The sequence below is a fragment of the Glandiceps talaboti genome, chromosome 7, assembly GCF_964340395.1.
Source record: "Glandiceps talaboti chromosome 7, keGlaTala1.1, whole genome shotgun sequence".
Classification (NCBI taxonomy): domain Eukaryota; kingdom Metazoa; phylum Hemichordata; class Enteropneusta; family Spengelidae; genus Glandiceps; species Glandiceps talaboti.
The window spans coordinates 9,413,687-9,439,718 of record NC_135555.1 but is presented as its reverse complement, the minus strand read 5'-3'; the positions used below and the strand labels follow the sequence as shown (position 1 = coordinate 9,439,718).

The 26,032-nt window shown below is 35.2% G+C and overlaps 1 protein-coding gene across 1 annotated transcript; it reads right to left on the bottom strand.

Annotated features, from left to right (window-relative positions):
* Nucleotides 1-654: 654 nt before the first annotated feature.
* Nucleotides 655-23,292, bottom strand: LOC144437888 (putative G-protein coupled receptor CG31760). The gene is made up of 11 exons (XM_078126920.1): nucleotides 22,466-23,292; nucleotides 18,709-18,835; nucleotides 12,648-12,814; nucleotides 6,179-6,350; nucleotides 5,070-5,138; nucleotides 4,307-4,416; nucleotides 3,394-3,608; nucleotides 2,815-2,953; nucleotides 2,295-2,400; nucleotides 1,313-1,492; nucleotides 655-961 (listed from the first exon to the last, which is right to left on the bottom strand). The coding sequence occupies exons 1-11, from the start codon at nucleotides 23,290-23,292 to the stop codon at nucleotides 743-745; spliced, it is 2,331 nt and encodes a 776-aa protein (XP_077983046.1). The 3' UTR covers nucleotides 655-742.
* Nucleotides 23,293-26,032: the final 2,740 nt, after the last annotated feature.

Here is a 26,032-nt window from a genome sequence, read left to right as displayed (position 1 = left end):
TTACATAAGAAATTCATTCGCCATTTCCCATGAGATACAAAAAAAAACCGTAAAGAGAATATATACAAATACATAAATATTATAAAAATGCAATGTAATGTCAGTATTGCATAATAATTTACCAAGTTCTCCATGAAAATTGATAATTATTCTGATATGAAATGTTATAATATATTGCATAATTAGTCCATATTGCAAAGTGTTTGTGGTCTTCCAAGATTTCAACAGTGTCCTCATTATTCCATTTTCCGACAGCAAGGGGGCGGGCTCCGATATGGCACCATTCCCTTGGGATATTAACATATCATTACTCCACAGTATACTAGTAAATGAATTCATCCGTACATTCATTGTTAAAAGTGACACAGTATGTTACCAAGACCCATTTTCGACTGAATTCGGTTTACAAAGTACACCGACATAATTCACATAAAACCGTATTTAGAATCAAATCTGTTTCAACACAATGTGCTAGAGTTTGCACAAAGTGTTATGGCTGTGTAATATTTTGGTAACTAAAAAATTATGTCATAATGTAATTTTGTATCATACGTGAATGTCGAGAGCGATATCAGTTGTTAAACACATTTCAGTAGTTTGAATGACATAATAATAGTTTCATATGAAACAGAAGTAACCAACGAAACCTATTTAGTAACAGACTGTGCCTCTTTAATATAAATGTCGCCTTAATTCATTACGAGTGTACTGCATGTACATTTAGTGAGAGAGCATTTAGTTTTCACGAGGTTTTTGCCTCCAGTCTCCAGTTTTGTTCATCAATCGTATTGAGACTTGTTTCTGTACTTTTTGATTTCTTAATTTTTGGGGTTTTCTTTTTGACTGGCTCCTGAATGTCCGTCCCCAAGTCGAAAGAATCATCAGTCACTGTCTGTGAGGAAACAATCTTCAGTTCACCAGCATACGCTTCCATCTGAACGTACAGTCTATCAAGTTCCTCCTGAAAAAGGTATACGAAATATTGAAAACAGTTAAAAGATTCGAAGGAAGTAATTAAAATTTAAACAAAACATCCGCGATTAGTGAAATGGTGGAAAAGCTTATACTATATTTCTTCTAAAACATTTGTCGTTGAGGGCGTGTGCATTTACTATAGTGAAGTTTCTCGTTGTCCAAACGTGCTCGGTTCTGAGCGTGGTGCCGATGAGAAGACTACACGTAAAATTACGTACGCTTTCTCCCTTTTGTGGCCAACACTAACCACAAAAACTAATATGATAAGATTCAGAATTTCTCGATTTGGATTGAGACAGTGTGACAGTAATGTGACAATATTGATAGCTATCCAAACCTTGACTTCGCGTTTGTCTCGTTTGAAATCAATTGGTTCTGGTTTTGTCTCAGGAGCATTTGACACATCGACGTAAGACACCGTTGGTGTTTTCTTCGCTGCATGTTTAGCTGTTGTATAGCCAGTTCCTGTTTTGTTATCGTCCGTGTTATTTCTCTTTTGTTTTCTGATCAGATGTACCTGGATTAGAATAAATGAGCGAGATATCAGCGGTTTATAATAATACAACATATACATGTTTGTTTTTCGGGTTTATTCCAGTGGTTACACCCTTTCACGACACAAGAGAGGGAGTGTAGAATCATGTAAACTGAAAAATGTTATTGTTGGTACTCCTGCTAGCCATGGGCTAAAGCCGTTTGTACCAAATGACTAAAGTAGTGTACACAAGGGCCAATCTTTCTGCCTATAAGAAACAGACACATACTTAGAACGTGTCATCCCATTGAGGCAGACATATGTCATTCAAGAATACACACACACACACACACACACACACACACACACATACAAGGTAGTATAGCCGTCACCTCTTATACAACTTAAGGTTAAGATTAAATACATTTTTAAGTTATAAAATCATAACGTTATGACGAGTATACTATACTATTTAAGCCGAATTGGAGAGCGCTAAGCAATGTCACAACAGCAAATATATATTAGTGGAAGGCCAACAAACATTGACAGAGAGGGAGCATTGTATGATCAAGGATATGTTTAGTAAAGTATCGCGATACTGATACTTTTAGTACGGGATTCTTCAGTCGTTGCAAGTTGAAGTACGTAAAATTGTAACATATAACGAGCGGGAATATCTTACGTTTGAATTGTTTTAACTATGTAGCCCCCACCGTTAACTGGTCATGTTTAGGCATATCAGTTTGCTTCCTACTCTTGCATATTTTTGTCATGTCGTCTCATTATTCAAACGTATGTTATCTTTGCTACCAAACTATGACGTACAACATTATATGATGTATACCTTCGATGCAAACAGCAGGATAACCATGACAGTGACCGTCAGCTGTATTCGTACAAAAGACACAACGTACAGTATGTCTGTCCAAGAAGTATTCTGTAGAACCACCCTAATTAGAGAACAAACAAATAACAAGAAAATCGGTTACATTTGTTAAGTTTCGTGTACTTTTATTTTGAGAGTTTTCTTTGCCCACTGTGGCATCCTGAGCAGTTGTCTGTCGTTACAGTACTGAATGAGTCTTTGTATTTGCATGGGTTTTGTATCTTTCAAATATAACCAGGGATAACTACAGATATAGAAGCTTAATAACGTGTTTGTAGGAATAACAATTTTCTCCGATATATTTATACTATCAAAATTTATACTTTATCATATTGAAAGGGATATGACAGCCAAATGTTTCCCAGTACGCAGAAACATCATCCCTATACATGCACAAGTCATTGTCTATAGTTCTATTTTCAAGCACAGCCCTAAGATTATTATAAATAATTTAAGATTTGCGACTATAAATACTTACTTTAGTACTAATGAAAATAAAGACAATAACGTTTCGTTGTATATTGCTAAACTTATGTATTTACTTTCGTTGAACTGTGAGGGCGCTTTTCTTACTCGGATACAGAGATAAACTCCCCAGATGAGGAGAGCCAACTCAACTGAAATGAAATGAAAGGAGAATGTACGAAATTAGCCGTTAAAAACAAAAAATGTGATATTGCCGGTGATAACATCGTCTCCTATTAAACGTTAGAAAAAAAAAATTCTAATACGCTGATTTTGTTTTACTAATAGCAAAACTCAGTTCATACTTAATTCATACAGATTTGGGTTACACCAAATTCAAATAAAAGGCACACAAATTCTCTTCATACATAGCTGAAATAATAATCTTAGTGAGGACCATGAAAATATTTTACAAGATCGATAGCGGTGAATAGTAATTATATATGGAGTGCTTTGAGAGTGGTCCGAGTCGGTAGGAAAGCGATATATAAAAAATAACATTATTTCACAATATGTACATGAAATAAGTTACGATTTTTAATACTAGTCATAATGACATTCTTACTGCAATTACATTTTTTACAACACTTACGTCCCATGCCCCCGTAGTGCCATCCATCAAACGTGCATACCCTGTATTTCAAATCGTCGTCGTTATATCGTACCTCTGCGACGACTCTACTGACGGCTGACCATACACCCAAATAGAGTGAGAACACTGCAGCTACTAATCCTATTTTAACGTACAACTGTGTATCTTTGATTCGTACTGGTTTGGCACTTCGGACTCGAAATATTATAGTTATTCTGCAAACAAAGCAAATTATTTGGCATTTATAAAGAAAAGAACTGTTTCTTTGAAAAATCTAAAAACGTCTTTTTTTTTATTATAGGTTCAGTTACAGGGAAATGTTGTTTGGTGACTTGGGCGTTAATGCGATTCGATGAGATGCATGCCATCAGTACGGTACATCTGATAGCCTGTGTGTGTAGACAAATCATAGAAACGACAGAGGGTAAGTAAACTCACCACTAGGGGCGCCAACACCCCAACAATATATACTTTATCATTCCATTCGTTCTTTCTAAATTTTCTTTTTCTTGGACGAGGACGGAATTTTCAAAAAGTATATATTTTGCAGTAATGGACTTTCCCTTATTCCCTTATAGAAGTACAGTATGTTTATTTTGTCGACTTTGATTTCGAAACAATTTTAGTTTCAAACTTTAACCATCTATCCTGATTCAACTTTTATGTCAAAATTCAAGCTAAATTTTAAGCAACTGGTTTTGGGTCCGACATGTTTTATGTGTAAATACCAAGATAGGTCTATGGAGAACAGTTTTTTACATTAAGCTCAAATCGGACATCGTACACTGTACACTGTGTCTGATTGACTGTGTGCCATTGAAATGAGAAGTATAAGAATGATATCAAGCTATCTTGAAGCTGTCGTTCACAAACCGTCTTTTGGAATGAAAAGAAATGTGAAAAGTTTGTTTACCTCCATGTCTTGAATAGTAAGGCACCGTAAGCTAAGGTGAAACCAAGGTGACGAACCCATGGTAGCAACATACATGTCACATCATTGGGCTGGAAATATTCAACAATTATCTGTAATAAAAAGGTTGTTTTCGAAATAAATACAATATAAACAAGAATTCTATAGAAACAGGAAAGAAGCTTATAGAGACAAGCCATGTAACGAATTGTCAATCAATCGATTGATCAATCAATCAGCAACTCGATTGACCGATCAATCAATCAACCAATCAATTAATCAATAAATCGCTCGATCGATCAATTCATTCAATAATTCAATCAATTTATTGATCCATCTATACATCAACCCACTCACACACTCACTCACTCACTCACTCACGCACCCACCCACCCATCCATCCACCCAACCCACCCACCCATCCATCCATCCATCCATCCATCTATCTATCTATCTATCTATCTATCTATCTATCTATATAATATGTATAAGCCTGTACATATGTAACTAATAGAAAACTCACAAAGATAATGATTATCCAATACGTTCGTCGACTGCCTGCCTACATGTCTGACTAATTAATCATATCAAGCAGTCACTTGTACAAAAAATTTAGTACATGAGAGTAACAGATGGTTTTATACATTTTAAAAAGTGTATGATCGTATGAATAATCGTCACTGAATTACACCATAACGTGACCATATTGTTTCCTTTGAAACAAAACAATATAACCAAATTGTAATAAGCAACATTTTGATCTTACCCCTGAGTATAGTATAAAGGCACCAATCAGAATGACGTAGAGTAGACCTGGACTAGCTGCTTTTATTACCTGTAATCAAATAGTTATATATACTGTCTGCTGATTATTGATACAAAACTACATTTAAACATACAAAATATACATTTAACCGAATAATATTTGATGAGCATGTAATTTAAAGTGTTATTATCACGCCTGCCAAAGACATTCACTTGTTCTCGCTATTTCGTTACTATGACCTTATTTTGTATGTACGTACGTACGTACGTACGTACGTATGTATGTATGTATGTACGTATGTATGTATGTATGTATGTATGTATGTATGTATGAATGTATGTATGTATGTATGTATGTATGTATGTATGTATGTATGAATGTATGTATGTATGTATGTATGTATGTATGTACGTACGTACGTACGTATGTATGTATGTATGTATGTATGTATGTATGTATGTATGTATGTATGAATGTATGTATGTATGTATGTATGTGTGTGTGTATGTATGTGTGTGTGTGTGTGTGTGTACGTACGTACGTACGTACGTACGCACGCACGCACGCACGCACGCACGCCTGTCTGTCTGTCTGTCTGTCTGTCTGTCTGTCTGTCTGTCTGTCTGTATGTATGTATGTATGTATGTATGTGTGTATGTATGTATGTATGTATGTACGTATGTATGTGTGTATGTGTGTGCGCGTGTGTATGCATGCATGTATGTATGTATGTATGTTAGTATGTATGTATGTATTGGAAAAAATCCATTGTAACAAATATATATGTTGAAAACAAGTCATATTTTTCAGCTCAAAGCATCAATAAGTACCAGTATTTTCTTCATAATCCAACAAATGCATTAATTTTAGAACAAGTAGCATATTTTGTTCTATTGGATGGACGGAAGCCAGTTTGACACTTTCAGACATACGGTGTAGAAATGAAACATTCGCCCAAGGGAAATTGACGGATGATGTTGCCCGAATAAGACCAACCAACATTATCTTACGCCACCATAAAATGTTGGAATATGTTTACTTCCAGACTCAATTAATAGACAAAAGTGGGCCTTAATGTAATGTGGAAAATAATAAAACTGTTCAAATACCTTATTTTCTCTAAATTTGAATGTGTAAGCTGCAAATGCAAATAACAAAAGCATTGGTACCGGGTTCACCACTACGATAGCAAGTCGTACGATGGTGTCTTGATCAACGAAGCACGGGCTTTTGTCCCTGCACTCATCGCATCCCGGAGTACAAGGCAAGCAATCGTAATACCTAAAAATCAAAAACATACACAATAAACACAACATAGCACAGTAATTATCATTATCATTTTCATTTTCAGTAATTAATCATTTGAATGACATGTTTTACATGATATACGGTAACCATTCTGTGACGTATTGCCAGTGATATCAACACCGAGAAGTGATGTATGACTGAGTACGTTTGATCAATTCATCATTAAAACATCTATAATACTTATCCTACTCGTTAACAGTCAGCTTAAAAGACCAGTTAAAATCGTGCTAAAATTACAAGGGCTAAGATCGAGGGCGACCATAAAGTAGTCTACAAAATTGTAGACACAGCTGACATATCGTACAAATACTTGAGCTGGATTATAAGTCGACTAAACTAAACTCTTGGGTATTTGAAAGCTAATCGTATAAAGTCATGTGATTTACTTCAAAGATACATGCCACTGGGTCTGAAAATTGACAATGTTGCATCGATTCCTAGGCCTCAGCCTTAAGGATTTCACTACACGATATTTCATCGGATGATTGTTATAATTGAACAGTGCGAGTAAAGATAACAGTGTCTTCAACGATAACACTTCAGACTAACCGCTTCTATTATAGCTTAAACACCCAATCGTTTAAAGAGACTGCATTTTCCAATAAATATTTTACAATAATGGGGAAACCTAAGACACAAGGGAATAATGGTTTAACTTTTCTCTCCTTAGGATTAACCCTGTCACGATTTTTCAAGTCAGTCGTTTCTCTAATACATCTATCCAGACACTATCAAACACGCAGTGTAGTCAGTAGTCGAATTAATCTTGAATTTAAAACGTAAAGAGACAGTAAGCCTATATATTTGATCATCAACGTCTGCTTCTTTATTGGCGCCTTATGCAAATTTTATTAGTTAGTGCCTTTTGTTATGATGAAAGGTAAAAATCAACACCTGCGTAAAACTGGAAACAGTTTCGAGGCCTTTTGACGTAAGAAAGTACTCGTGCATATGTAAATTGAATACGCTTCAGCTAGCGTCAAATGAAATGATTGAATTTGGACTGATTTTTGCTATTTCCTGGGGCGTGAAAAATCCAAGGTTAAGAATACACTTTCCTTTCATTTTGAGGTCTAATGAATATACAAAGGGATAGTTGTGGCTATAATTCAATTGCCAATGTTTTGTAACGTCGGATACATGTTATATTAAACTCTGTATATCAATGTTTTGTAAAAGGTTGTAATTTAATTCAAATTGAGAGACATTTCGACAAAAACAACCTTTTATATCAGTACAGTTATCACATCAGGTAAAATGTAAGTTAGCTTGATGTATGTATGTAAACAGGTGTAAAACAGCCACAGACCAGATAATTTGTCAACAGACTTTATACTACGGCTAGACCGACTTTGCCAATCAGAGGCCTTGATTTCGGTTGGTTATATGGAGCCAAAACCCACTGTTTCTTAGGGGTGTGACCTATATATCCGTTTGAGCCAATCACATCGTAATATAAGTAAGATAGTCACCTCGTTCTGTAGGGTTATGTGTCAAACACTTTATTGGCACATAATCCTCCCGAATTCGTTGACTATCTATTACGTAATTCATGGGATGCTGCAGTGTGAATGTAAGGTTAAACGTACGACAAAATGTGAAGAGAGATCATTCCATTTACATCATTTATTTCATATAACTTCTTATGAATTCGCGATACACTATTATGAAATCTATAAGTGGCACTTAATACATGGAGTACGTTTTATGAATATTTTGTGGTGTTTAGCATTAAAAAGCGTCCTAGATATTGATAAAAGACATTACATCAGAAGTCTCATTCAAAAGTTGATTAATGTCGAAATTTTAAATCAGTAAGCAAAATTCAATTGTTCTTATTTCAGGAATATTTTGTCAGATTCATAAGGTGGTATGATGACTATACTGCTTATATGATTTCAATGCCCTTACCAAGTCACAACGATACTGATTTTCTGTTCGGTGTTGACCGTTTTATGCATGATGAAAGTGGGGGGGATATGTGTACCTTTTATAGATCAATCATCAAAGAAGCGATTATAATCTTTATCATGAATAAATAAATAAAAAACTCAAATTTGCATTAATTTGTCGAACTTCACAAATAATAATAAGTCTGATTATTTTCACTTGGAGAGTTTGAAAGTCACCATGAAAAAAACACGAATGAAAAGGCGTTATTGAAGTCCACCTTTATTCCAAGTACAAAATGGCATCCAAAATGAATGAGGACGAAAATTACTAACTTCTAAATATTGCAAATTATTTCTTGAAATTGGTTTTGAGATTAATAATTGAAACTCGTTATCTTTCGGATACAATAACAGCATATTAATAATTTACTTGTATAATTAATTTCCTATTTTAAGTGACCACGTAATAATGGTTTGATATTTAACCACGTATGGGATTTTATGAAAATATTGATTAGGCGGTATTAATGAAATACAGCGATCGTGAAACTACCCAACTATTTACCAGTGTTGATTTAGCGAACTACAAAGTTGATGCTGCGTATTTTCGGAATACCAAATAATATATGAAATTTGTTTAAGTTGGCTTCGCAAATTTTAAGAAACTTACTTTATTCATTGGTGATATGATGAATAAGTAACCTTTATCTTGTTGATAAGAAGTAGGGCGGTTGTCTTGGAAATTTGGATAATCTGGCAAAGTTTCATTATGACAATTTGCGTTCTTTCATGGTTAATTTGCAATTTTTGGACTATATTACTTTGTCTCAAGTATTCGTGTTGTGCATTGTTAAGTTAGCAAGACCCCCTGTCTGTCAGCAGTCAAAGTAGCGATAGATGTAAAGGGAATTGAGCCTCACATCCAACACAGTATGATGTTGAGTGCGAAGAATAATGTAGCTTCATAACGATTCAAACTTCCTGTTGGCTATTCACACCGGGACTTACATGAGACTACAGTAAGTGAATTATATCTGACTTTGATAATTCACGAAGAAAAACTACTGTATCCTAATTTCCATACCAGAGTAGCTGACTTAATTCATTCCGTGAAACGAAGTCTTGAAACCGGAAATGATATTTATATTCGTGATTTGCCTTGTATCGTTGTATCGATTTTGTAACAATAAATTTAATTTCGATTTGGGGCAGAAGGAGACATGGTTGTAAAGACGTTGATTAACCGAGAGAATAGCCCGTGAGGAAATGGTAAATCAACACCGGAGGTTCATGACGTCACTTTTAATAATTTCTTTGAAATTTTGATATGACGTGAGAAAACGGGCACCTGTGTTAACCAAGAAATAACACCTTTAGATAAATTAAGACTTTCCGCTTTTAAATTATCTGAAAAACAGGATGCTTAGAAAAGTAAGAAAATCTATAAAAACGTCGGCGTTATACGTAATATCATTTTCCAATAATGCCTTCAACATATGAGATTTATATTCAATTTATAATTTAAATTATTGACTTGCTTAACATCGGTTCAACCTCTTGATATTGAAAATCGAGAATCTGATTAATGATTTTGTTGAATCCTTCAACAATGTATGGATTCGTAGACAATTTGTTCTGGTCTTACACGGATATTGATGTCTCCTGAAAGCATACCATTGATTTAGCCCCATCAAAACCGGTATATCAGTCAATATGAAGGAGGAAAAACATGTTTACTACAAATAACTATCGGGTGAAATCACAGCCATGACGTCACCGTTTTTCACCTGCATGATATTTTACATTCTGATGTGCGAAAACTAACAATGTTTTCCTAGTTACTTTCTTTGTTACTAGAACCTTCGTCACGGATTACGTTAAATTATACTCTTTGAAAGAAAATGTTGAAATTTGAATAATGTAACACGATCTTTGTCATGGTGGTCTTTGAAATGCAGAAAAGTTCATTTTCTTAAGTCAAAACTTAAATAACTACCAATTATCTATACTGCAAACCATTTTGCAGACTTTGCTACAAGTTATTTTTGTTCTATGTCTTGAAGTCTGTGTGTTGATAAACCAGAGAAAACGCCTGTGATTTCATGTTTGGCTTTTTAGTGCAATGCCTCGGTGATAAAGGCTCGTCATATTTGAATTTGAGAATGAACATCCAATGAGATAACACAGCTGTATGGTGATAATACGGAGACATTTCACTTCTGTTTCCCTCGATATTCAAAAATGAAAGAACTTTAAGATTACCTACAAAATCACTAGTACACGTATTGTTTCCACGCGCTTATTAATCATTCTGTATTCGACCACTGAGCACAAGCATAGAAGATATTCCGGTTGAAGATAAGAAACTACTCCAACAATCGCATGGTGTCGGTATTATATACTCGAATCCCTTGGCAATTTCAAAATGTGTTGCAATTTACCTTTTTATGCTGTCTCTTATCACAATTCATTGAAGACAGACTGATCAGCAAATTCTCTAGGGTATATTTTGCTTATTTCGGATGCGTGAGATTATATTCACATAGAAACGGGTTTTTTTCTTTTATGTTGTATCTTTCACGGTAGATTCCTTGTCACGGCTTCATTTAAACTAGCATCGGCGTAGGTTGATTTTAATAGCCCAGGTAAAGCGTGAAAAGAGCTATTGACTGTGAAAATATTAACCCATCAAGTCCTTCTGTTTACTCAGCAAAGTTTGCCCTGCCTTTAGTAACCAGCGAACAAAGCAACCCTTCAAAGTAATCAATATTTGCCAGCATAACATATGGATATAGGGTGAGTGTATTGTATGGGACTATATACGTATCATATCTGGTTTGCCCTTTATTCAATGTAGCCTTAATACAAACATTATCAAGCTTAAGGGTGACTTGCTATACGTCCTTGTGTATGATAATTTCAGAGTGAAAATCCCCAATAACATAATCATGTGCGTGTGTGACTGATGAAGGAAAAAAGAAGTGAAGGAATATCAGAATCTATATTTAGCATTAATATTCTAACAAACATCAATGGTATTCCTTCTTGTTATTGGAACATATGGACCTTGGAATCAAGCACTCATTCTTCCTTTGACTCCAATTATCACTCCGGCCAAAGATTCACGTATGGAGAGATCGATTCTTCAGCCATTATTTTTTAATTATATTATCATGAATTTGTAATTACCGTGTTTGGGTTCAGACATGACGCTGTTTATACATGTCGCAAAACACCCGGTTGGAGAGAATCTTATTAATCCAATAGCTGACATTGGCGTCAAGACAATAATTTAGACGTACTTTTATAAATTTACGCCATCTCGTTTCATTAGGTATTGCTATCATTTTTCCTGAGAATAAGAGACTTTAGTGATGAGGGCATCACATTTTAGGTAAGCCGAAAGAATGTCATGAAGATAGCGAATCTGGAAAACAATTGTCCTCAAGGCGTCCTTTAATTTTGTTTCAAATTCACGGACCGAAGCGTCATTCGCGTAATTTACATATATGTTTAGACAATAGACATTCCAAGTTTTCCTGTAAAGTTATTTGTAAAATTCAAGACACTCGACTTCTGGCCTTGGGGTGGGGGACTCTACTCCTGGCTCTGGGCTTGGACTGAGGCCTTAGGCCGAAGTCGCCAGAGCCTTGATAAATAAAGTCTATGTTCCACATATATCGTCTCGTATGCAGTTTATCCTACAACAACAATACTGGGTGATTTCCGTAAGATCTGATAATATATTTAACCAGGACATTGGCACTTATCAATATGTCGCAGATATCGATATAGCACTGTCCATCCTTAACAGTTTAGGTGGCTTCTGGTATTGGACATCAGTTCATTCGTTAACATGTGCACATATGATGTACGTCGCAGTGCCAAGAAAAAATCAGCAAATGAGCAGGATAAATATTCTCTTTTCAAGTAGGAAAATATACTAGAGTTGTTTTATGAATAATAAATCCAAAATAAATACCCATTTATCATCAACATGGCCACTTTAAGATATTCTTAGCTAGAAATCACTTGATCAAGTCTCGAATTTGTATCATTATATCGATTAGAAAAAAAAACCCTTAAATTCTAGCAATACCTTCTCGATTAGAAAACGTTTCTGGTAAATTGATACACTATCGGTTGGTTTTGTACGTTATCGCTATTTATTACATTGTCGGGTTGATACGTCATCGGTTGATTAGAACATAATCAGTTGTAGGCATTGAGCTGTGTACAGATAGATGGGGTGCAATATCGTTTTGTTTTAACCTCGAAACACTAGTATAGTGGTCTGAAGTTTAAATAGTGGTTTCCTACCAGCTCTCCTGGAGAGTGGAGGGGGTGGAGAAGGGGGAAACACTTACATCGTACTTACTCATCATAATTGTTTGGCAGTCCCTGAAGTTTCTTGTTATACTGGTCTTCGACTTGACTTCCGTTGAAACCCGTGTGTCCGGAAGTAGTATTCGGGAAGTAGAAACCCTTTCTACATTCACACTTATAGGCACCGGTCTTGAATCCTTGACCAGGAATGAAAATGCACTTTAAAATAAAACACAGAAATAGGAACTTTACATTACAACAGTTTACCAGCACACACAGAATGTTCTTCTTGACAAATTTCCTTCTAAATCAACCGACCATTCCTAAATATGAAAGCTTGTCCGTGACCCTTTGAAACAAGAAAAGAATTTCTCGGGGATTGACGGTCTTTATTTGGAAGAAAATCGTCAATCTTCATCTTCCATTAACACAGCTTTCGGTGGCCATATTGGATTTCATTTTGGCTGCAATCCCACAGATTTGTGCGGTGACCTACGATTTTTTCTTGATTTGAACTGGGAATTAATTTTAGTTTCTTGTAAAATGCACAACAAAAGCTAAATATTTATTTCTGGGGCACATACCATGTTAAATTAATCACAAATATTCAAGTTTAAAGTATTCAAATTTTAATGATTGTGTATTATGCACATTAGTGTATTTATGAAACCACAAAACCTGTGAATGGAGTAAGAACAGTGAATAGTGACCTCGATTTGAAGATTTTAAGACTTGACAAATAATTGTAAAGAAGATTGTCAAATCTTGACAAAGATTTACTCAAATGGTTTTAAACATTCAGACTATTTTTCAACTGAGAACATCTTCGGGCCAGTAAATGCATTTGTATGAAGTGTAAATTTTTACTTCTGTGATCTAAAACTACGCACAGTTGAAATTACAGATTACTCCGTTATCGTTACAGTCTACAGAGAGACCTACATGTAAATTTAACTATTTTAGGCTATCGTCAAACCAAATCAAAATTGGCCCGAAAACCCAATTTGAATTTTCGATATAGTAAAATGATAGACGTTATATGTAATCTTGAAGAGGTCCAATTAATTTTCTCGTAGATCATCAAAGGTGAGATTAAATCTATCGATTCACGCAGTGATGCATTCTGTAATTACTTTTGAGTTACTCTGAAATTACCTGTCAATTGTGGATTATATCATAGATTTATGATAAATACCTTGTATCGTAATTAAGTTATGTTTCAAATAACAACAAACTATAATGCCATTTAAGTGTGAGGGGTTGATATCTTTTATTCATATCGTCAACGGTATGTACTGTGTATTATTATGTGAAAATAAAATAATAACACATGTATGAACAAATGAGCCTTAATTTGTGTAGGCTATGAAAAAAATGACATGTAAATAAAGAACTTCATCAATAGCATGAGATAAATTCAAACATGATGTACCTTTTTTCCAGAAATGTGAGCTATTTTCAGAAGAAATCCAACTAGTCGCGTTGTTGTAGGTCACAGCTAAAGTTTGCGGATTAGCGAATGTTTATTGGGAGGAGTACCAACTATAGTACTAATGCGTTAACCTGGGATTGAAATAATCTTAACACGTAATGCTAATGGAAAACTGATAAGCTAAGCAAAACCGCTAATGTTTTACACCCCCAAATGTTACTACACAATCAACAGCATGGCGAATTACGAAAACGAAAATCTTAACATTGGAAAACAATACAATTCCACAGCCAGGTGAAGTACATATTAGATGACATAGTCATCATAATTTCGTTGTACATTCCTGCCTGTTCTTTTTACGACATTTCACTGTTGTACCGTAATTAGCATACACTTAAATTACTAGCTTTACACTGAATAATGCACCAGGGACGATTAAAAACCCATAATTATTAAAATTGACATATACGTGTAACATTTGATGGACTTGATGAAGTCATGTGACCCACGTACCAAGAAGCTTACTTAGGGTGAGGTTTTTTGTTTTTTTTGTTTCTCATCTCCAATGGAATAGTCAGGCGGGTCGGGCGGGCGAAATAAAAAAAAAGGGGGCAAGAAAAAAAATGTATTTTTTCAGTTCCATTCTCTGTCCTTTCTGTCCTGTTAGTCTCTATACAACTTCTTTTCTCTTCTCTTTATTGAATTCCTTGTTACAAGTCTCTTTCCTTCATTTTAGCAAGGTTGACAAGTCTGTAGAACAACTTTGTAAGAAGATGATTAAATACTTATCATCCTGATGGGTGTATATCTGTAGCCATGAACTATTGTGTGATTTTATCAGGAGTACTAATACATTCGTCGTATTACCCGGTAATCAAAGAGGCATTGCCATCGCTAACATTGTTTTCAAGTTATCCAATTTGAACTTTAGTATGTAACTTTTTGAAACACTTACGTGATTGTCATCAGTGTGCTAGATGAATTTTCATTTATATAAACCATTACTTCTGTGAAACATTTTTCTTCAGTGTGAACTTGTCAAAATAATCCAGCAGATAACATGTCAAACATTTCTAGAACTCAGAACCCCTTTGGGATTTACTGTTTAAAAGTAATTAAAAGTAATAATGTAAACATCGGAATGTCTTCAAAGGTCATGCATGTCATGGGTCATGAAACGCTATGGAGTCGGTCATTTCCCTAATAATACAACTGATTTAAAGCTAAAAACTGGTCAAGAAATTAGGAATGCAGTATGACTTTTACCAATTTTAAGCATAATTTTGAAAATGATGGAAATATTCTGAGCTATTATTACATTGCAGCAAAATGTACCGCGTGACAGTATTAATTTTGAGCCCTGTCCCTCATCAAAGCTCAACGGCTTCTGCCATGATGAAAGACACATGCTGCTCTGACGTAACAAAGGGGTTGGGTGGGAGGGTGGGTGAGAGGGGGGGAAGGGTTAGACGGCGGTGTTCTGCCAAGGTTTCCAACAAGTGGGGACACAGGCCCCTTGGTTCCAAAAAGTGGTGTCATTTGACAGGGAGTGAGGTCAATTATTATTGTTTATGAAATATTCATATAAATTATCTCAGACCACTATAGAGATACTGTGGTCTAAGATATTCCATTACGTATAGACCATTACCTAACAACATAAAAAAAAATCCATTCATAATAACAGTTCCCAGTAAGCTATTTTTTGAAAATTGTGTACTACACATTACACCTTACAAAAAGAAGGCAATTAAGATTATGAAATTTTAAATTTTATATATATATACTCCGCTCTGCGTGCAGACGTATCGAGCACTGTACTACGGACAAATCTTACCACTGACTTCCTATATATATATATATATATATATATATATATATATATATATATATATATATATATATATATATATATATATATATATATATATATATATATACACACACACACACACATATATACATACATACATATATATATATACATATATATATATATAATTATATATATATATATATATATATATATATATATATATATATATATATATATATATATATGATATATTGTTTAGAAAGATTGGACAGCCAGGTAGTCACAATTTTTAATCTGAATATCAATGAATAGCAGTGCTAAAATTTATAATTCCCTTTTTTCAGACAAGGACAATGAACAACTTCAAAATAAGTCACAGTGAACATAATGATTGAATAAAAACTTTGAGAAATCCTAAACTTGTAACCACTTGTTTCATTTTTAAAATTGTTAGTACACTGCTGTGTTTATCATTCCCTCTTCAAATTCATAACATTTTGAAGAAAAAAAATCCCTGACTTTAAAAAGTACCAAATGTGAACGAAAAACTTACAAATAATAGTCAAACAAACTTTAAAATAATTTATTTTTTATTAATTAACCGTTACTGGCTGTGTATCATGATTTGGTCCTGCTATATCAAATGACAGCATAGTTACGTACCGTAAACTTGCAATGATACGGAAAGCTGACATTAGGTGTCCTTGAAACTCAGAACTTGAATCTTTAACTAAAACTATCAACAAAGTCAAAGTTGGGATGCTCTGTAAATATTACATTAATTGTTTTCTGATTTGCACAACAATTTCGTTCTTCATGTCTGACCGGGCGCACATGCATCGGCCGTCTATAGTGGCCATGCCAGTGATTACGCATTGATTCAGTGCCCAACATTCACATGTGTCACTAGCACTGTCAACATCATGCAACACGATCCCCTAACACAGCTTTTTCGGAATCAAAATACACATGTACTCATTTAATTTAACCCATCAACAAATGAAAATCACAACCTGTCCCATAAATGTGGTTCACGAAGGCTTCTGAGCTGTGGCATGGCAGATAGATGTTCCGGTAGCAAGTTCAGTGTTTCGCACACGTCAGTGATTAGGTCAGAGGTCACGACAGTGACAGTAGACAAAACATGTGACGAGAGCCGTCCATATCCATTTCGACGTCTTACCTAATATAATCCCTCTAATGTTTTAATTTGTAGATTAAGTTTATCAAAGTTGATCTTTTTGTGGCATTTTTTATGTTAACAATAGAACTGCGCGTTGTCACTGTATCTTATATGATGTCAACAAAACTTTCCCTTACGCAGTCAGTATACTTCTTGTGGGATTCACGTCGAGTCAGAGCCGAGCCTGGCCTGGTCCGGCCGTGGACTTACTAGTAGATAATTTTGATGTCTGCCGTAAAATGAATGCGCCAAAGCGACGCAAGGTGGGAAAATTATTGCTTCATTTGTAATTTTAGGGGGGCCAATGTCGCAAGGTCGTGGCCTCGCCAGAACTGGCCTAAGACGCCATGGGGAATCTTACAATTTTGCTGTGCTCAGGGGTCGGTCGGAAATAAAAAAACTTTTTTTTTTCTGATGTCGGAGCTGCAAATTAGGGTCGGTCGGGAGATGAGAAACAGAAAAATAAAAAGGGCCGCCCTTACTGTGTGGATGCCTCAAGGGCTATATGTATATTTATTTTAGAACCAATTGAAGACTTTGCAATCAGCTTCATAAAACACAAAATGGTCTTTAGTAAACGACATTCAGTCATATTGTAAATATTAACCAATATCTCAGAGTAATTGCCAATGACCTTGGCATGAATAGACACTTCAATTGTCCTGTCAGAAATTCAGAAGCGCGTTTGTGAACATCATTTTTGTGATGCGAACTTGATTGCGAACCTTACATTCTAACAACTGCAACTGCCAATCTTAACTCAAATTGTCAATGATGGCAGATATTTGTGTGTTTAATAATAGCCTTTCAATAGTATAAAAACACCTTCCTTACAATCCCATTTCCGGAGAAGTCACTTTGCCTTAATAGGAAATCAGGCAAATGCACACAGAAGTGATTGGACATGTGAGATTAAAATTCCAAGTTATATTCGTGATCATCAAATATAAACTGTACAAAGCTCTTATTGTACAAAGAAGACATGTCGACAATATTGAATCTACTGTTCCTGTTTAGTAGCTTTTTTCTTTACATCCAGGAACCTTTGCATGGCATTTTGCTAATGTCAACAATTGTCAATGCACAAATTAGTCGAAACTCTTATCCAATTTTACGTTGGGTTTTCACAGTATTTGCGAACGTGAGGTATTTGAATAATAGTCTTTTCCGTTACAAGTCAGTTTTTGTGAAGTGGCTCTTCAAACGAACATTTTGATACAGTAGATGATGCATTCTTCATTCAACATGTACAAGTAATGTGATGTACATTCTCCCTCTATGTCCCTTTTTCTATTTGTTTGTTTGTTTGTTTGTTTGCTTGTCTGTCTGTCTGTCTGTCTGTCTGCCTGTCTGTCTGTCTGTCTGTCTGTTTAACTGTCGTCTATATGTTTGTGTGTTCTCTCTCCCTCTCCCCTGAACGCCCTTCTTCCCTTCCCTCCCCCCCTCTCTCTCTCTCCCCCCCTCTCTCTCTCTCTCTCTCTCTCTCTCTCTCTCTCTCTCTCTCTCTCTCTCTCTCTCTCTCTCTCTCTCTCTCTCTCTCTCTCTCTCTCCTTGGCAAAGCAGATGATAGACGAAAACACCACATTATTGTTGTAAATTGATATTCCCAAGAATGGCAAATTGTCCCATGTGAGATAAATGAAGACAGGAACAACAACTTTGTAAAAAGTTAGATCATTTACCTTAGTGGTATCAGTTTTACACTTATGTGTGTTGACAAAGGGATCAAAACCAACATCTGCTGTATCCATGGCATCACACTGATTAATGTCGACTTGATCCAGATCAACATCTATCGTCGTCACACCCCTACAGGAAAGATGCATATAAACAGACTGTGTTTGATTTATATGTAAATGATCTATGACTATGCTATAAAATTCAATCCAATGCAATGCCTTCATATATCAGATATATCAAATATAGATTCCAGTTAATTTTAAACAGTGTTATTATCAGCTGTTTAGATGACAACAATACCTTTTTGTCACCATTGTAAGACATATGCACCAAAAAACCAAGTGCGTGTGTATATATATATATATATATATATATATATATATATATATATATATATATATATATATATATATATATATATATATATATATATATATATATATATATTTTGGTACAGAGTGAAACAGAGTGAGCTGTCAACGAAGTCACTGAATTGCGCATTTTAAACGTTTGGAGCTAGAGTAAGGAAAACAGTCACAGGTTTATGCTAGTAGATAAGGGTGTTCAAATTTCAACGCGTTACTTTGGCGATTTTGAATAAAGTGTTGTAGCTTCGCTGATAAAATATCCTTCCGAACTGATTATAGCACTGCCATATTAATAATATACATGTGTACACAGATATGTGATCTAAGAGGGTTTACACACTTTAGATTTCTTAAGGGTTTCCCATAAAACACATGTCTCAAGGCTAATGCGTATATTTCTATCTCCGTTAGATGGACGCATAATGTTTGAACAGTAATAGCAACAGCACTATCCACGAGTTATATACGACACTTGATAAATGGCTATTGTTAATACTTGTTATACCACTTACAAGGGGTTTGCAACACACTGAATGCTATCATAAAAGCATCGCCTAAAGCATTGTTCTGTATTTGGATAGTCAGGTATAAGAATTTTATCAAGGTTTGCCTATCATCGTGTGACGCTATTAGTGGTCTTAAGTAGGATACATGGGAAACCTACATGTACATATAAATTCAATTGAATACATACATACATACATACATACATACATACATACATACATACATACATGTGACATCGTCCATTACTATCGGATTACAATGTTTAGTATCATGTTCGCTCCAAAATATACAATAAACGCATTTATTTATTACAGTGCATAGTCATTTCTCATCCAAACTAAGACTATTTATTGCCATGTCCATTCCATGGGTTTATCATATAACCTCTCAATACGGATAATATCCTTATTTTGTAAATTTAGAATATTTTTGGCTTTAACGCTAGAATAATACGTTACGAAATAAGTATTTTTAACGTCCGTTAAATCGCGAGACTCATAGTAATAAACACAGTAATATCTACATTGTCGAAGCAATTTGCCTTAGAATGATCGAGGAGTTGCCCTGTAGGCACACACCATGTGTCGTTCGAGCTGTTGCCATTATATTTGTGAAGAGATGATTGTAAGGAAAATTAGAAGCTTTAATATATTACATTTGTGCCTACTGTTTGGCCACGATTCATAGCTGCAAAGCAATTTAATTTTGATCATAAAATTTGGGTTATTCATAATTTCCTAATTTAGGTCAGCAGAAACTCAAATGCAAAACGTGTTGAAATGTTTCCTACTTTGAACATGTGATAAAGCCCAGTTTACATTATAGAATGGAACCAGTTTTGTCCTTCAAACAAGACTTTTGATTGCGCAAACATGAGCTTTACACTATATTTACACAGCTTATGCACACATGCTGTCTTACCTATTTATAATGATATATTACAGGTAAACAATTAAGATTGGGTTACAGACAAAACTAACTGTAATACTATAAAAAAGGTTATTCTAAAATAAACCCTATCACTTCAAGGGTATTAATATTGCAGGTAATATTGTATTTCATAGCATGAATGTGGCACACAAGAAGATGAGCTATGTTGTCTTCGAATATAACTATTGATAATATGAAACTTAACTCTCGGGTATTATACTTGGCGAATAAAAGGAGTTTTTGTTGTTGCCATTAAGAGATGAAAATCGATCTCAAGCAAGGGTGAGTGCATTCAGATAACACTAATAGCTCCTGTCATAAGACGTCTATGAATGTTCAGCTTGTCAAACAAGCACTAAAACTACACGGCTGCCAACTGTGCTAAATATAAATAGTACGTCTTACGCGCCTGAAGTTTTAAAACGTAGACTTGAAGTTCGTAAAATCAATAGTGTTTAAATACTGACGTTAACAGCTTAATGTTTACATCAGCAGCATGTGTTATACTGACATAAAAAGGGTTGCAGTAAAAGGTGCACTTCACTCAAGGCATACCTTTTGCTGACATATTACTTCACTATATCCGCATGTTCTTGGCATTAATAGTATGTACACGTTAATATCCTTTTGTACTTACTTGATTTTCACTTTAAAGTGAATGACACAGCTTTCCCATTTGCTCTACTGTATTGAACGATAGAATATGCTGTAATCGGCAAAAATGTGCACCAAATGACCTACTTGTATATCTAACTGTTTAGGTTACTGACGGTTTAGGTTACAGACAGGCGACCTTTGCCCATTTCTCACACATTTACGTGACAAAATGTGTGAGACTCCATTTTATGAAATCTTTTTAAAATCTGATAACTAACTCGAAAAAAACAACATTTTGGTATTGTTTAAGACACATGACTCATTTCTTTGAGTGTGGTCTAAAATGAACTTGAGATATGCTAAAACGTTATGAGCAGACGAGAATTTGCATTCAAACTATTTTGGAGGGTATTTTCTGATGATGTTCTGAGTGGCTATTGTAATATTGATTTGGAATTCGAGAACAAAACTGTGGTCGTAGCTAATAGCTGTTTTGCATCAAACATTGAACTCTAAGTGCTACACCAACTTAGTGTTTGAATATTTATCAACTAAAGTAAGTTTTATTTCAACAACTCGTGGCTATGCGTAAAAAAAATGCTTTCACAATACACAATAGCTACCGAGAATAAATGTTATCATCGCAAATATGTAGACATTTGTAAATTGAAATTGCTTGTAACATTATGTGCGGGGGAAACGAAGGCCAGTTTATGATATTATTTCGTATTCAATCAATAGATATGGTCTGTGAATTTGCAGCTAGAATAAACGATATCTGAGAGCTTTTCCTAAAGTGACAATATTTACAAAGGTTTTCATTTCTTTAATTGCATGTACTTCAGACTGCAATTATCGTCCAACGAAGACTTTATTCAAAATCATGACTATTAGACGTGGCAGTGATAGTAATTTCCTTCAATTGCCAAGATTCGGAGTCGCCAAAAATAGAAGATTGTACATTCACGTGTCAAAGCAATTTTAAAGGTCGACTACGCTATTATTGTAATGGTTTTCCTGTAGGAAATGACATAATGGATTTATTTCTGTGGAATGGTTGAATGGGCGAGTTCTTCTTTCCTTAATACTATCAAAACACAAAGCAACAAATGGTTGTTACGACCTTAATTGCTGGAAGTATAATTTAAATAAAACGTATGGGAAAACATTTCGACAGCTGTGTAGTTTGTTTGTAAATCACTAACTCATTACAATATGCAGACGTGCTTTGAATAACAACCTGTAAATATGAGCACATAATATGTAGTAAAAGGTTGAACACTTTGTATTTAAGTACTGCACTCTTACTGATGTACAATGATGTCTGATTTTTATTTATATATTGGTAACTACTTACGCAAATTCCAAGGAAAGTTGTTTAGATTCTGTGATAAATCCAGGTTCCGAATCTGGATTGTCGAACACTCCCTGTGTGTGGTTAACAAATGATGTAGTATTGCTTTCAACAAGACGAAAGAAAGGTACCGAGAATGTTATCATCCAAACATCGCCTCCCCCACAATCAAAGTATGGATATGTCCAATAGCCATGTTCCAAACCTATCAAGGGGAAAGTCAAACTCTTTGCATCTTCAGCGTCACTGTCATAGGAATATGATTCGTTGGAGTTAATATCCGTTGATTTAATAACAGCAGTCGATGCATTGGCATACCATACGTATGGTACATCAAACCAATCGGCTGCAGGGTCATGATAATAATACCCAATTGATAAATCTTTTGTATTAACTACACCTGAATGTCGCCATGCATATGGACAAAAAAGCTCATAATCGCGGTAATAGTATTTATCAAAGGCGATAGCCGATCCTACAATGGTTGGGTACTCCTCGACATTCGATCTCACAACCGAGTACAACAAATAATCATCGGCCGCATCACCACCTTTCATATGCTCCTCAGCGGTTGTTAGTAAACCCGTCAGCAAATTACCAGCTTTAACAGCCACGAGAGCTTCATGTTCCCAACGGCTATCGTCATAAGTTAGCGGTAAAGCTTTTCCAAATGTGCAATTATCCCGGGTTCTTTCCACTTCGGCAACGTACTCCAGAGCGGCTTGTACTTCATCCTCAAAAGCTGTTTCGTTTGACTTGCCGCCGGTGGTTAAAGTAGCGTTGTGTTGGCTATCAACGTTTTCCTGAGTGTCGACGACAAGTAGAAACATTGAAAGGAGAAGGCATTGCAATTGCAATGCACAGGTTAAGCAAATGTCACCTTTTCCCAGTCTCATATCGCTTGCTCTTTTTAACTGCTGCCACTTAGGATCCGTATGTCATTTTCCCGGTAGTCGCATATTGTCCACTGTCACCCTGTAGGTTGTGAAAAATGAATGAAATGTTGAACGAAATCACGAATAACAATTAAAATCTAATTTTCGAATTTTGATGTAATAGCGTAAATATTAAATGTGTCATTTCCTGCTATACGGACAGTAGGCAGTATCGAACACACACTATCAGCAAACATGCTACATATGTGGATAACCATCTCTCGAAAAAGCACGAAGTCTTTCCAGTAAATGAGATGAGGTCTTAATATCTCAGACATCGTCACTTGTAGATTATTATAGTCATTAGTTTTGCGAGGTACCCACGTGAGCTAAGAAAAATACATTAATACTAAAGGTACAATAGCGTGATTGGGTCTATTGATGGCTAGAATATTCAAAAAGACAGAGCGCATGCTCCGAATGAAAATGCCTGACAAGCTCTCCTGACATAAAAATAAAGGCTATCCCTTAAGCAATTTGTAATTTTTTCCACTTCCAAGGTAATATCGCTTACGCTGCCTCTTCCTTAAAAGCAATAAATTTCGAATCTCTATTAAATGACTTAAATTGTAAGTAGTTATAATCCTACAATGCTGTTGAACCAAAACAAGTCCCTCGAAGAAGTTGCTTATATCACTTGCATTTTCACTGTGTTGAATGTTTAAAACAGAACGTTAGTTGACGTGGATAGTAACCTTTGTAGATGTGTGCGTGTATTTGCGGTGAAAATTGAGTCAGATGTTAGCGAGATTGAGTTGAGGGTCATCCACTGACCAGAAACAGTTAATCCTGTAGCTTACTAGCCAAATAGATTACAGTACATTGTCACTCTAGTTTACGTGTCATATTACAGACGACAGAGCATGCATTGTCTGTCAATTTTAGGCGCTAAACAGATGACCGAGTATTATGCACTGTCAATCTAGTTTACGAGCTAAACATGGCATGTTATAATTCTAGTTTACGCGCCGAACACATGGCGCGTCTCCCTCTTGGTTACGCGCCAAAAAACAGACAATAGCTATTCCATTGTCTTTCTATTTCATGCACCCAGCAGACGACAGCTCACTGTCACTCTAGTTTATGGGCTAGAGAAGGAGTATCTTTGCTTTAAGGAAATTCATTTCATTCGACCATAATTCGGCTAAATTTTCTTTCTATATTAAATGCAAAACAATTATTGTTGTCACTAGGGATAATGGGTCTAAACTATAAACACGCTAGTTTGCCAAATAAATTAATATATATTACTAGTAAACGTATCTATCCATGAAAATAACTTGTGACATTTTGATTATCAAGGAAGGTAGGTCTTGGTGTTAAGATTGGCACTTGGTTGAATATTAATGTGTCTCTCTCCAGACGTTTATGCCAAATATTGATTCACACATTAAACATATCCTTTTATTGACCAAAGAAAGAATACGATTGGTCATTGTTCAAGTAAATTGATCTAGGATTATGGTGTAATAGAAATATTCCCTCAATAAAATATTTTTTAGGAAATACGGAGATGGAGTACTGAATACAATTATTGAGGTTGGGTCCAGACTGAATACATTTATATTTCTGTATATTATTGTATATGATCTTTCGATATTGGGATTATACAAGCCTGAATCATATTCCGTTTCATAAAATTCCAGTAACGCTTCACAAATAATTTGTACCGACCTATTTATCGAGAATACCGTGAAATCCCAATGTACATTACCGAACAACCACACGCGTTGCAATTTTCATCGATCATAATACAGCAAAATAAAACGAAAAATATGCCACCAACTGATTGTTGAAATTATGGTGTTATAGCAAACACTACAGTTAGCAAAACCTTTATTATAATACCCATCAAGTCGAAATAAACAGTTGGCCTTATTAGAGCAGGTTCATGGTCATACTGGTATTATGAATTATACTCATTTTCTGTAGCATTAATTTATAATCGATACATGTTGTACCATGTTCCTACCTTGAATGCCTTAATTGCGATAGGGGAGTTGGAAAAATGCTTGTGTGTACTCCGGGAAAACTCATTCGAGTGATCGTGACATGGCAATGAGAACAAGAGGGGTTGGGTACGTACATATCTAATAAACTAAAGGCAGAACTTATGCTTTGCCAGGGAAGTGGCGATTACCGATCGTACAACTACTGCCTGGCGCAAAGCTGCGAGGCAGATATTTTTCCGTTTGGACATGAATACTCATGATTGAGGCAGTTGTTCCATTATCCAGTGGAAATTAAATGTTACCCATGTGGTACAATACGACGTTCCCAAATGTGATAGCGTAAACGTGATTGTTATTATGTCGAATATGAAGTGACAATATATACTTTGATAGTTTTAGACAAAATTACGGCGTTCTATGTATGTGTAAACCATGTTTATGTTTGGATAAAAAAATGCTGTACCAAGTGTACCACATAAAATATAAACACAGAATGTTGAGTATGCTTTATGCGTAATATGATGACCCTGAAATGACGAGTGTGTAAGGGGTCATGTTTCATTCAAAGTGACTTATAATGTCTATTCGTGGGTTCTGAACCCGAATATTTGTCCGTTCTTCCGACGTATTTTCATGAATTAATTACTGTGTAAACTAAACTGACCAGACGACGCATTTGAAAG